We start from the raw sequence: 14,642 nt of genomic DNA, 5'->3' as shown, positions 1-14,642 counted from the left end.
ATGTTTCAGTCCCTTGTGATACCACTCTGACTTTGTTTCAGTCCCCTGCGATACCACCCTGACTCAATGTTTCAGTCCCCTGCGATACCACCCTGACTCAATGTTTCAGTCCCCTGCGATACCACCCTGACTCAATGTTTCAGTCCCCTGCGATACCACCCTGACTCTGTTTCCACCCTGACTCTGTTTCAGTTCACTGTGATACCACCCTGTCTCTGTTTCAGTCCCCTGCGATGCACCCTGACTCTGTTTCAGTCCCCTGCGATACCACCCTGACTCTGTTTCAGTGCCCTATGATACCACCCTGACTCAATGTTTCAGTCCCTTGTGATACCACCCTGACTCAATGTTTCATTCCCTTGTGATACCACCCTGACTCAATGTTTCAGTTCCTTGTGATACAAGTCTGACTCAATGTTTCAGTCCCTTGTGATACCACCCTGACTCAATGTTTCAGTCCCTTGTGATACCACCCTGACTCAATGTTTCAGTCCTTTGTGATACAAGCCTGACTCAATGTTTCAGTCCCTTGTGATACCACCCTGACTCAATGTTTCAGTCCCTTGTGATACCAACCTGACTCAATGTTTCAGTCCCCTGCAATACCACCCTGACTCAATGTTTCAGTCCCCTTCGATACCACCCTGACTCTGTTTCAGTTCCCTGTGATACCACCCTGACTCCGTGTTTCAGTCGCTTGTGATACCACCCTGACTCTGTTTCAGTTCCCTGTGATACCACCCTGTCTCTGTTTCAGTTCCCTGTGATACCACCCTGAGTCTGTTTCAGTTCCCTGTGATACAAGCCTGACTCAATGTTTCAGTCCCTTGTGATACCACCCTGAGTCTGTTTCAGTCCCCAGCGATGCCACCCTGACTCTGTTTCAGTCCCCTGCGATACCACCCTGACTCAATGTTTCATTCCCTTGTGATACCACCCTGACTCAATGTTTCAGTTCCTTGTGATACAAGCCTGACTCAATGTTTCAGTCCCTTGTGATACCACCCTGACTCAATGTTTCAGTCCCTTGTGATACCACCCTGACTCAATGATTCAGTCCTCTGTGATACCAGCCTGACTCAATGTTTCAGTCCCCTGCGGTTCCACCCTGACTCTGTTTCAGTTCCCTGTGATACCACCCTGACTCTGTTTCAGTTCCCTGTGATACCACCCTGACTCTGTTTCAGTCCCCTGCGATACCACCCTGACTCAATGTTTCATTCCCTTGTGATACCACCCTGACTCAATGTTTCAGTTCCTTGTGATACAAGCCTGACTCAATGTTTCAGTCCCTTGTGATACCACCGTGACTCAATGTTTCAGTCCCTTGTGATACCACCGTGACTCAATGATTCAGTCCCCTGTGATACCAGCCTGACTCAATGTTTCAGTCCCTTGTGATACCACCCTGACTCTGTTTCAGTCCCCTGTGATACCACCCTGACTCAATGTTTCAGTCCCCTGCGATACCACCCTGACTCAATGTTTCAGTCCCCTGCGATACCACCCTGACTCTGTTTCAGTCCCCTGTGATACATTCCTGACTCAATGTTTCAGTCTCTTGTGATACCACCCTGACTGTTTCAGTCCCCTGTGATACCACCCTGACTCTGTTTCAGTCCCCTGTGATACCACCCTGACTCTGTTTCAGTCCCCTGTGATGTCCACCCTGACTCTGTTTCAGTCCCCTGTGATGTCCTGCCTGACTCAATGTTTCAGTCCCCTGCGATGTCCAGTCTGACTCAATGTTTCAGTCCCCTGCGATGTCCAGCCTGACTCAATGTTTCAGTTCACTGTGATGTCCTGTCTGACTCAATGTTTCAGTTCCCTGTGATGTCCTGTCTGACTCAATGTTTTTAGTTCCCTGTGATGTCATGTCTGACTCGATGTTTCAGTTCCCTGTGATGTCATGTCTGACTCAATGTTTCAGTCCCCTGCGATGTCCAGCCTGACTCAATGTTTCAGTTCACTGTGATGTCCTGTCTGACTCAATGTTTCAGTTCCCTGTGATGTCATGTCTGACTCAATGTTTTTAGTTCCCTGTGATGTCCAGCCTGACTCGATGTTTCAGTTCACTGTGATGTCCTGTCTGACTCAATGTTTCAGTTCCCTGTGATGTCATGTCTGACTCAATGTTTTTAGTTCCCTGTGATGTCCAGTCTGACTCAATGTTTCAGTCCCCTGTGATGTCCACCCTGACTCTGTTTCAGTTCCCTGTGATACCACCCTGACTCTGTTTCAGTCCCCTGTGATGTCCTGCCTGACTCAATGTTTCAGTCCCCTGCGATGTCCAGTCTGACTCAATGTTTCAGTCCCCTGCGATGTCCAGCCTGACTCAATGTTTCAGTTCCCTGTGATGTCATGTCTGACTCAATGTTTTTAGTTCCCTGTGATGTCATGTCTGACTCAATGTTTTTAGTTCCCTGTGATGTCCAGCCTGACTCGATGTTTTTAGTTCCCTGTGATGTCCAGCCTGACTCAATGTTTTTAGTTCCCTGTGATGTCCAGCCTGACTCGATGTTTTTAGTTCCCTGTGATGTCCAGCCTGACTCAATGTTTTTAGTTCCCTGTGATGTCCAGCCTGACTCGATGTTTTTAGTTCCCTGTGATGTCCAGCCTGACTCGATGTTTTTAGTTCCCTGTGATGTCCAATCTGACTCTGTTTCAGTCCCCTGTGATGTCCTGTCTGACTCGATGTTTCAGTTCCCTGTGATGTCCAGCCTGACTCGATGTTTTTAGTTCCCTGTGATGTCCAATCTGACTCTGTTTCAGTCCCCTGTGATGTCCTGTCTGACTCGATGTTTCAGTCCCCTGTGATGTCCTGTCTGACTCGATGTTTCAGTTCACTGTGATGTCCAGCCTGACTCGATGTTTCAGTTCCCTGTGATGTCCAGCCTGACTCGATGTTTTTAGTTCCCTGTGATGTCCAATCTGACTCTGTTTCAGTCCCCTGTGATGTCCTGTCTGACTCGATGTTTCAGTCCCCTGTGATGTCCTGTCTGACTCGATGTTTCAGTTCACTGTGATGTCCAGCCTGACTCGATGTTTCAGTTCCCTGTGATGTCCTGTCTGACTCGATGTTTCAGTTCACTGTGATGTCCAGCCTGACTCGATGTTTCAGTTCCCTGTGATGTCCTGTCTGACTCGATGTTTCAGTTCCCTGTGATGTCCAGCCTGACTCAATGTTTCAGTTCACTGTGATGTCCAATCTGACTCTGTTTCAGTTCCCTGTGATGTCCTGTCTGACTCGATGTTTCAGTTCCCTGTGATACCACCCTGACTCTGTTTCAGTTCCCTGTGATGTCCTGTCTGACTCGATGTTTCAGTTCCCTGTGATGTCCTGTCTGACTCGATGTTTCAGTTCACTGTGATGTCCAGCCTGACTCGATGTTTCAGTTCCCTGTGATGTCCTGTCTGACTCGATGTTTCAGTTCCCTGTGATGTCCAGCCTGACTCAATGTTTCAGTTCACTGTGATGTCCAATCTGACTCTGTTTCAGTTCCCTGTGATGTCCTGTCTGACTCGATGTTTCAGTTCCCTGTGATACCACCCTGACTCTGTTTCAGTTCCCTGTGATGTCCAGCCTGACTCGATGTTTCAGTTCCCTGTGATGTCCTGTCTGACTCGATGTTTCAGTTCCCTGTGATACCACCCTGACTCTGTTTCAGTTCCCTGTGATGTCCAGCCTGACTCGATGTTTCAGTTCCCTGTGATGTCCAGTCTGACTCGATGTTTCAGTTCCCTGTGATACCACCCTGACTCTGTTTCAGTTCCCTGTGATGTCTTACCTGACTGAATATTTTATTCCCTGTAATGAACATTATCTGACCATTTGTTTTTTCAATAACTTAAGAGTATTCAAAGATTCATATTCATTTTGTTATTTCAGCTGTTTAAGGAGTTGACAAATGGAGAAAACCAGTACCATGTGAAAAGAGGCGAGGTGACCATCACAGCGAGGGACCTTCTACTTATGCCATCAGTAAGTCACTGAATGGAACATGATAATCTATTCACTCAATACATCATCCAGAATAACACATAATCTGCATAATGAGAAATCAAATCTTTCATGATCAGTATTAAAGATTTTATTTATAGTCTTATCTACTTTCCTTTTCTATAATTCTTCAGCAAATTTTGTCCCAGGAGACAGAAGTGGCGTATTGTGCAGTACTTTGTGTTTTCTCCTTCAGGGTGGAGTCACATACGATGGACTGATACACAACATTACTGTGGGGATACTCTTTATTGACAGCTGGCTTAAAGGTAAACCAGCTACAGGATAAATAAACTGCTTTCTCTTTCTGTCAATGAATTGGCCTTGTTCATACTCGTTTTTGTGCTGTTAGGATATACTTGACCTGCAGCAATTTATAGTTGGTATATATTTCAGACTCACAAAGTGATTGAGGTTTTCTTCTAGCTAAACAAAATGCATTGGCATATGTAGATATATGCCCTTACAATTTTATGTGCAGATGAGGCAGAATATAGTGTAACTGATGTCTGTCATATTTTGTTTTGTTGCATCAATTATCACATATCCTCATCCCTGTATCAATTCAACTTCACTTCTCAAGGTATTTCAATCAAATTTTATTGAAAGGTCTACTTCAGTACCTTGGACAAGTTCTTATGAGAAGCATATGGTTGTCTCCTTGTCAATCTGCCCTTCCATCAGTCTTTCCATCCATCCTTCCGTGTCCGGAGCATAACTTTGTCAAAAGTTAAGCAAGGATCATGAAACTTGGTACATACATTGGTCATGTGTATCAAATTCAGGGTCCTCAACCCCTCAACACAGAATTATTGCCCCTAGTTACAATTTTGTGTCATGAGCATGGCTTTGCTTGCAGTAAAACTAGGAACGTTAAACTTTGTGTATACATTGGTCATGCTAAGAAAATGAGTATTATACCAAATTCAGGACCTGCAAAACCTAAATTACAGAATTATTGCCTTTTTGTAAAAATTTTTTGTCCAATAAAATAATTTTCAACAAGCATTCATCAGTTTCACTGATTCTTCTGTTTGTTTTTGGGTTACATAGTCAGGGGTTAGATAACAGTTACTATTTATAATGTTAAACATTGATCATGATTTGCAGGGAGTGGAACATCTATTGATTACACAGATCATACCTATTTATTTATATAAGTTTTATCATTATATTGATAAAGGTCAAGGTCACTTCAGTCTGAAAGGAGCAATAGAAGATTCAGCAACAGCAGAAATATCAAGGTCACAGGTACCCAACTTTTTCTGTATATTTTTGAAAAGATTAAAAAAAAATAGAAATAACAGTTACCAACACTCAAGATTGTATTGTAGCTGTACATAGTGTTAATACAAGATTGTATTGTAGCTGTACATAGTGTTAATACAAGATTGTATTGTAGCTGTACATAGTGTTAATACAAGATTGTATTTTAGCTGTACATAGTGTTAATACAAGATTGTATTTTAGCTGTACATAGTGTTAATACAAGATTGTATTTTAGCTGTACATAGTGTTAATACAAGATTGTATTGTAGCTGTACATAGTGTTAATACAAGATTGTATTTTAGCTGTGCATAGTGTTAATACAAGATTGTATTGTAGGTGTGCATAGTGTTAATACAAGATTGTATTGTAGCTGTACATAGTGTTAATACAAGGTTGTATTGTAGCTGTACATAGTGTTAATACAAGATTGTATTTTAGCTGTGCATAGTGTTAATACAAGATTGTATTGTAGCTGTACATAGTGTTAATACAAGGTTGTATTGTAGCTGTACATAGTGTTAATACAAGATTGTATTTTAGCTGTGCATAGTGTTAATACAAGATTGTATTGTAGCTGTACATAGTGTTAATACAAGATTGTATTGTAGGTGTGCATAGTGTTAATACAAGATTGTATTGTAGCTGTACATAGTGTTAATACAAGGTTGTATTGTAGCTGTACATAGTGTTAATACAAGATTGTATTTTAGCTGTGCATAGTGTTAATACAAGATTGTATTGTAGCTGTACATAGTGTTAATACAAGGTTGTATTGTAGCTGTACATAGTGTTAATACAAGATTGTATTGTAGCTGTGCATAGTGTTAATACAAGATTGTATTGTAGCTGTACATAGTGGTAATACAAGATTGTATTGTAGCTGTACATAGTGTTAATACAAGACTGTATTGTAGCTGTACATAGTGTTAATACAAGATTGTATTTTAGCTGTGCATAGTGTTAATACAAGATTGTATTGTAGCTGTACATAGTGTTAATACAAGATTGTATTGTACGTGTACATAGTGTTAATACAAGACTGTATTTTAGCTGTGCATAGTGTTAATACAAGATTGTATTGTAGCTGTGCATAGTGTTAATACAAGATTGTATTGTACAAGTACATAGTGTTAATACAAGACTGTATTTTAGCTGTGCATAGTGTTAATACAAGATTGTATTGTAGCTGTGCATAGTGTTAATACAAGATTGTATTGTAGCTGTGCATAGTGTTAATACAAGATTGTATTGTACGTGTACATAGTGTTAATACAAGACTGTATTTTAGCTGTGCATAGTGTTAATACAAGATTGTATTGTAGCTGTGCATAGTGTTAATACAAGATTGTATTATAGCTGTACATAGTGTTAATACAAGATTGTATTTTAGCTGTGCATAGTGTTAATACAAGATTGTATTGTAGCTGTACATAGTGTTAATACAAGATTGTATTGTAGCTGTGCATAGTGTTAATACAAGATTGTATTGTAGCTGTACATAGTGTTAATACAAGATTGTATTGTAGCTGTACATAGTGTTAATACAAGATTGTATTGTAGCTGTACATAGTGTTAATACAAGATTGTATTGTAGCTGTACATAGTGTTAATACAAGATTGTATTGTAGCTGTACATAGTGTTAATACAAGATTGTATTGTAGCTGTACATAGTGTTAATACAAGATTGTATTGTAGCTGTACATAGTGTTAATACAAGATTGTATTGTAGCTGTACATAGTGTTAATACAAGATTGTATTGTAGCTGTACATAGTGTTAATACAAGATTGTATTGTAGCTGTGCATAGTGTTAATACAAGATTGTATTGTAGCTGTACATAGTGTTAATACAAGACTGTATTATAGCTGTACACAGTGTTAATACAAGATTGTATTGTACGTGTACATAGTGTTAATACAAGATTGTATTGTATCTGTACATAGTGTTAATACAAGATTGTATTGTATCTGTGCATAGTGTTAATACAAGATTGTATTGTAGCTGTACATAGTGTTAATACAAGATTGTATTGTAGCTGTACATAGTGTTAATACAAGATTGTATTGTACGTGTACATAGTGTTAATACAAGATTGTATTGTAGCTGTGCATAGTGTTAATACAAGATTGTATTGTATCTGTGCATAGTGTTAATACAAGATTGTATTGTAGCTGTACATAGTGTTAATACAAGATTGTATTGTAGCTGTACATAGTGTTAATACAAGATTGTATTGTACGTGTACATAGTGTTAATACAAGATTGTATTGTAGCTGTACATAGTGTTAATACAAGATTGTATTGTACGTGTGCATAGTGTTGATACAAGATTGTATTGTAGCTGTACATAGTGTTAATACAAGATTGTATTGTACGTGTACATAGTGTTAATACAAGATTGTATTTTAGCTGTGCATAGTGTTAATACAAGATTGTATTGTAGCTGTACATAGTGTTAATACAAGATTGTATTGTAGCTGTACATAGTGTTAATACAAGATTGTATTGTAGCTGTACATAGTGTTAATACAAGGTTGTATTGTAGCTGTACATAGTGTTAATACAAGATTGTATTGTAGCTGTACATAGTGTTAATACAAGATTGTATTGTAGCTGTACATAGTGTTAATACAAGATTGTATTGTAGGTGTGCATAGTGTTGATACAAGATTATATTTTAGCTGTGCATAGTGTTAATACAAGATTGTATTTTAGCTGTGCATAGTGTTAATACAAGATTGTATTGTAGCTGTACATAGTGTTAATACAAGATTGTATCGTAGGTGTGCATAGTGTTGATACAAGATTATATTTTAGCTGTGCATAGTGTTAATACAAGATTGTATTTTAGCTGTGCATAGTGTTAATACAAGATTGTATTGTAGCTGTACATAGTGTTAATACAAGATTGTATTGTAGGTGTGCATAGTGTTGATACAAGATTGTATTGTAGCTGTACATAGTGTTAATACAAGATTGTATTGTACGTGTACATAGTGTTAATACAAGATTGTATTGTACGTGTACATAGTGTTAATACAAGATTGTATTGTACGTGTACATAGTGTAAATACAAGACTGTATTGTAGCTGTACACAGTGTTAATACAAGATTGTATTGTAGCTGTATATAGTGTTAATACAAGACTGTATTGTAGCTGTACACAGTGTTAATACAAGATTGTATTGTAGTTGTACATAGTGTTAATACAAGATTGTATTGTAGCTGTACATAGTGTTAATACAAGACTGTATTATAGCTGTACACAGTGTTAATACAAGACTGTATTGTAGCTGTACGTAGTGTTAATACAAGACTGTATTGTAGCTGTACACAGTGTTAATACAAGATTGTATTGTAGCTGTACATAGTGTTAATACAAGATTGTATTGTAGCTGTGCATAGTGTTGATACAAGATTGTATTGTAGTTGTACATAGTGTTAATACAAGATTGTATTGTACGTGTACATAGTGTTAATACAAGATTGTATTGTACGTGTACATAGTGTTAATACAAGATTGTATTGTACGTGTACATAGTGTAGATACAAGACTGTATTGTAGCTGTACACAGTGTTAATACAAGACTGTATTGTAGCTGTACATAGTGTTAATACAAGACTGTATTGTAGCTGTACACAGTGTTAATACAAGACTGTATTGTAGCTGTACATAGTGTTAATACAAGATTGTATTGTAGCTGTACATAGTGTTAATACAAGACTGTATTGTAGCTGTACACAGTGTTAATACAAGACTGTATTGTAGCTGTACACAGTGTTAATACAAGACTGTATTGTAGCTGTACACAGTGTTAATACAAGATTGTATTGTAGCTGTACATAGTGTTAATACAAGATTGTATTGTAGCTGTACATAGTGTTAATACAAGATTGTATTGTAGCTGTACATAGTGTTAATACAAGATTGTATTGTAGCTGTACATAGTGTTAATACAAGATTGTATTGTAGGTGTGCATAGTGTTGATACAAGATTATATTTTAGCTGTGCATAGTGTTAATACAAGATTGTATTGTAGCTGTGCATAGTGTTAATACAAGATTGTATTGTAGCTGTGCATAGTGTTGATACAAGATTATATTTTAGCTGTGCATAGTGTTAATACAAGATTGTATTTTAGCTGTGCATAGTGTTAATACAAGATTGTATTGTAGCTGTACATAGTGTTAATACAAGATTGTATCGTAGGTGTGCATAGTGTTGATACAAGATTATATTTTAGCTGTACATAGTGTTAATACAAGATTGTATTGTATCTGTACATAGTGTTAATATAAGATTGTATTATATCTGTACATAGTGTTAATACAAGATTGTATTGTAGCTGTACATAGTGTTAATACAAAATTGTATTGTATCTGTGCATAGTGTTAATACAAGATTGTATTGTAGCTGTACATCGTGTTAATACAAGATTGTATTGTAGCTGTGCACAGTGTTAATAGAAGACTGTATTGTATCTGTGCATAGTGGTAATACAAGATTGTATTTTAGCTGTACATAGTGTTAATACAAGATTGTATTGTATCTGTGCATAGTGGTAATACAAGATTGTATTGTAGCTGTACATAGTGTTAATACAAGACTGTATTGTAGCTGTACATAGTGTTAATACAAGATTGTATTGTATCTGTGCATAGTGGTAATACAAGATTGTATTTTAGCTGTACATAGTGTTAATACAAGATTGTATTGTAGCTGTACATAGTGTTAATACAAGATTGTATTGTAGCTGTACATAGTGTTAATACAAGACTGTATTGTAGCTGCACACAGTGTTAATACAAGACTGTATTGTAGCTGTACACAACATTGGAGATTTTAAGTAAACATACCTACAGCACTAGATTTGCATGCATGTGTTTTCCTAATTTAATTAGTATGGATCATACATGACAAAATTTGGTTGAAATGAAATAAGATTGACTGCATTTTGTTTTGGAAACCAATGGACCAATCATCATTGAGGAATTGTTGACTATTCCTAATGAGGTTTACTTTATAATGGAGATACATACTTACCTCTATAACAGTTGTTGTTACTATATATAATAATTATACCTACAAAATTCAATTTCATTTGAACCATTTGTGGGCAGTAATATTAAGCAATCAGCTTTCAGCAGCTACATGAATTCAGAACGAAATCAGTTGTTTATTCTATTGGGAAGTTTTGGTTGTCACACTGATATTGTGTTACCATTGTTGTAATTATCTGGCAATAAGCCTGATATTGAGTGAGAAGTTCGGTCCCCTGCCCACTCATACTTAAGTAACACTAGGTGTGTTGTGATTGGCTAACACTGGTTGTTACATCATTGCATCACACTACCATTGATGCAGTGTAAGGGATGGGCATATTACAAGACCCCAGCCAACACACTACCTTTGATTCAATGTAAGGGATGGGCTCATTACAAGAACCCAGCCAACATACTACTTTTGATTCAATGTAAAGGATTGGCTTATTACAAGACCCAAGCTAACACACTACCTTTGATTCAATGTAAAGGATGGACTTATTACAAGACCTCAGCCAACACACTACCTTTGATTCAATGTAAAGAATTGGCTTATTACAAGATCCCAGCCAACACATTACCTTTGATTCAATGTTAGGGATGGGCTTATTACAAGACCCCAGCCAACACACTACGTTTGATCCAATGTAAAGGATGGGCTTATTACAAGACCCCAACCAACATACTACCTTTGATTCAATGTATGACGAAATGAAGGGGTTATTTCAGGACTGTAGGAGACCAACAAGCTACTATCTTTGATTTAATGTAAGGAATGGGCTTATTTCAGGACCCCAAAGGACACATACATTTCCTTTCATTCAAAGTTAGAGAGTCATTTCATTGCAGGACCCCAGGGGGCAGACACTCTACTTTTAATTCAAAGTTAGGGATTTACTTATCTCAAGATATGAATGAGATTTAATTCATTAACTTTGAGATTATGGTAAAAACAGTTCAGCCATCAATTGAAAGTTTTACCGGATTTGTATATTTGGAGTGACTTGTATATTTTTCACTTCAAAACGTTTTGTCTGTTCATAGGTTTGGCAGTGTATTCGTCATCAGGCAACTTTGGAGGAGGACAGTAAAGTCATAACCTTCGCATTAGTACAGTCTGTAGCCTATGGGGTGGTACAAAATCAGTTGTCAGAAATTCGTGCCAGAGGCAAGGTTTCCAATGATGACTGCACCAGACTGAAGACAGCAGCACAAATGTTCCTGGAAATTGTCACCAAGAAGGAATTCCCAGAATTCATCACCACCTATCTGAGTTTGAATCACACTTGGCTCAGATTCCATCAAACAAATTAAATAAACTTTATTAATTGGAAGTTGTTTTAGGTAAACATTTTCTGTTTGATCACAAATCAGTGATATTGATGTTTGTTACACCATTATCAAAGACTTGTTTTATTGTTTTACTTAGAAATTTTATTCATGACATAAAATATTTCCTGTTTGATCACAAGTCAGCGAGATCTATGTTACCATTGTCAATGAGGACTTGGACTAGGTCAGACAAAAACATCTTTATTTCATTTTAATCAGATTTTTTATGGTTACTTAGATGTCTTATACTTTTTACTATATACATGTAGATATATTTTTGATACTCTTTATGTTTCAATTAACTATTTTAGTAACTTGTCGCCCATCTTTAAGGATGGTTGGTGGAGCCAAGTCTTAATGTAATTTGTTGTTGACTTGTGTTATCAAATTGTTAATGATATCAAATGACCCCTAGAGAAATTTAATTTATATTTACACTATAGCAACATATAGCAACGTATGAGATACATCTCATGAACCTCGTCATAAAATGACCTCTTGATAGATTTAGATGGGAAGGAAAAGATCAGGGGTAGGTCTATATTACTATACCTATAGCCATCATGTTTTGTCTGTCATCGTGCGCTGAGTAATGTGTGTTACCAAGTTTGTTCATATGAATAACCTTGACCTACTTTCAAGGTCATAGGGATCAAGTATGTTAAAATCTTTAAACAACTTCTTCTCAATAACCAAAGGTCCAAGGTGGTGGTATTGGCAAGTAGTATGATGGGATGAAGGGCTACCAAGTTTGTTCATATGAATGACTTTCAAGGTCACAGCTATTAAATATGTTAAAATTTTTAAACAACTTCTCATTACCCAATAGGCCCAGAGTGCTGATATGAGGCCTGTAGCATGCTAGGATGTAGGGCTACAATTATTGTTAATATAAATGACCTTGACTTACTTCAAATGTCACAAGGATCAAATATTTTCTCAGTAACGGAAAGGCCCAGGATGATGATATTAGGCTGTAGTAAGCTAGGTGAAAGGGCTACTAACTCTGAACATATGAATGACCTTGACCTACTTTTAAGGTCACAGGGGTCAAATAAATCAAAATCTGTAAACGACATCTTCTCAATAACCAAAAGGTCCATGGTACTGATATTGGGCCTTTTAGCATGGTGGGATGAAGGGCTTCCAAGTTTGTTAAAATGAATGACCTTGAGCCAGGGAAAATGTCCAAGGTACTTGATATTGAACCTGTAGCATGCTTTTTCAACAAGCAATATGTCAGGAGTAAAGGCATTTGTGTAGTGCATGTATAAAAGATATGATTTCAAGTTTGCAGAAAATGTCTTAATGAGCCAAGCAATGTCTTCTATGTAAGCATTAGTGGTAGTTGAGCCTACACAGAACCTTCCATTTACGAGTTTTTATACTTTCAAGGAATGTTCAAAATTTGAATTCATCAGTTTTTTCAGACCACCATCAGCGAATTCTTTGGTTTATCCATCCATTTGTCAATTGTCAGATGACTGTTAAGGGCCATGGCCCTCGGTATTTTTTTGTTTTTTATTCTCTTTTGCTCCTTAACGTGGCAAAATATTTTGTATACGTGTAACTATAGTTTCGGATTTCTTATAAACTATGCATGTCCTTAAATTGACACTATCATGTTTCTTTTTTTTTTTTTTTAAATTGTACAGAATCTTTTCATTGGATTTATGTTTTTTTCGATTCTACTTCAATTAAAAAAACATTTGTTGACAAAAATGTCACCCTTGATACACTTTATGCTAATAGTTTTTACGATCTTCCTGAGAAGATACAATATAATTCCTTTAAGAAATCCATTGAATGAAGAGTTTTTATCACCTTTATCTGGATTGATTTTTATGCTGATAGTCTTACTGTGTACCTAGACATGGATGCTAACTTGCCCAATTTTTACCATACCAGATAAAGTTCTTGGTAAGTTTGGTATTTTAGACTATCATGCCACCAATAAATCATTCAAATCTGGATTGCTGCATTTCAAATTGTCCTTTCAAAGTCACCTACTCTATTGACTGGGAAGGGATTTCAGATTTGTTGGCTTCATTTATCTTCCAATCCTCTTTTAATCTTCATATTGAATTGAAGAAGGGTTGATAACTAAAGCTAAATCCAAGAGAACAATCAAGACCATCCAACATTTTGTTAGGACTGAAAAAAGTACAAGTCAATAAGTCTCGTGTATTGCTGAATCTTCTCATCATCAGGATCAAATATGTGTGTAGAGAGAAAAGTAAACTCAATCCTGAGCTAACAAAAATTTATAACGAAGTCTCATTAACAGCGAACTGTAGGTGAAAATCATAATCCGAAATGAGTTGCAATGGTCATACATTGATGCAAGTATATTCCAAGATGGTGATGACAACATAAATAACTTGAGAAATAAAGCTCAACACGAGTTAAAAGGAAAACTTTCACAGAGGGGTGGTTATAGATATACCAATATTCCATATTATTATGTACTTAGATCAATTAAACTTGTGAGGAGCTAAACACAAAACTTGATTATGGCACAATTAACAAATTCTGATTGTTAACTACAGGTCTCTATATATTATTTAAAACATGTACCAAGGTGTTCTTGTATATATATATACTATAACCGTTAATCAGGTTTTGTGATGATAGCACATGTAATTTAAAATCTTTTGTTTTATACTGTTGCAACTGCCACAAAAGTAGCACTTACATCTCACTTTGCAAGTCTACCCCGCAAGAGACAAAAATTACAAAATTTTGCCAGAGAAAAATATATTCCATGCTTCTACAGAGTCAACCAGTCTCAACACAGAATATATAATAATGGTATAAATTAGAATATAACAATACATATATCATAATGCTATTCTGATATAAGGTGATTTGAAATAATAATGGTGGACTTTGAATAGCACCGAAGAAATCTACACAAAAATATCTGACGGCCTAACTGGATCTCTCGGGATGATATGATCAGCCTTTTGAGGTTGTATTGTGCAAGTGGTCAAAT

General features: G+C 36.8%; 1 protein-coding gene across 1 annotated transcript in view; it reads left to right on the top strand.

The window, feature by feature from the left end:
- LOC132545186 (uncharacterized) overlaps nt 1–13,612 on the top strand; it is a 46,774-nt gene extending 33,162 nt beyond the window's left edge. Inside the window, exons 12-15 of the mRNA XM_060208863.1 lie at nt 3,890–3,982; nt 4,197–4,269; nt 5,184–5,251; nt 11,360–13,612. Of these exons, the coding sequence (XP_060064846.1) occupies nt 3,890–3,982; nt 4,197–4,269; nt 5,184–5,251; nt 11,360–11,629 (504 nt within the window). The 3' untranslated portion in view covers nt 11,630–13,612. The remainder of the gene's footprint in view (nt 1–3,889; nt 3,983–4,196; nt 4,270–5,183; nt 5,252–11,359) is intronic.
- Nucleotides 13,613–14,642: the final 1,030 nt, after the last annotated feature.

The sequence above is a fragment of the Ylistrum balloti genome, unplaced genomic scaffold (assembly GCF_031769215.1).
Source record: "Ylistrum balloti isolate Yb309-2 unplaced genomic scaffold, AGI_CSIRO_Ybal_v1 Utg369830, whole genome shotgun sequence".
Classification (NCBI taxonomy): domain Eukaryota; kingdom Metazoa; phylum Mollusca; class Bivalvia; order Pectinida; family Pectinidae; genus Ylistrum; species Ylistrum balloti.
This window is presented reverse-complemented; position numbering and strand designations above follow the sequence as displayed.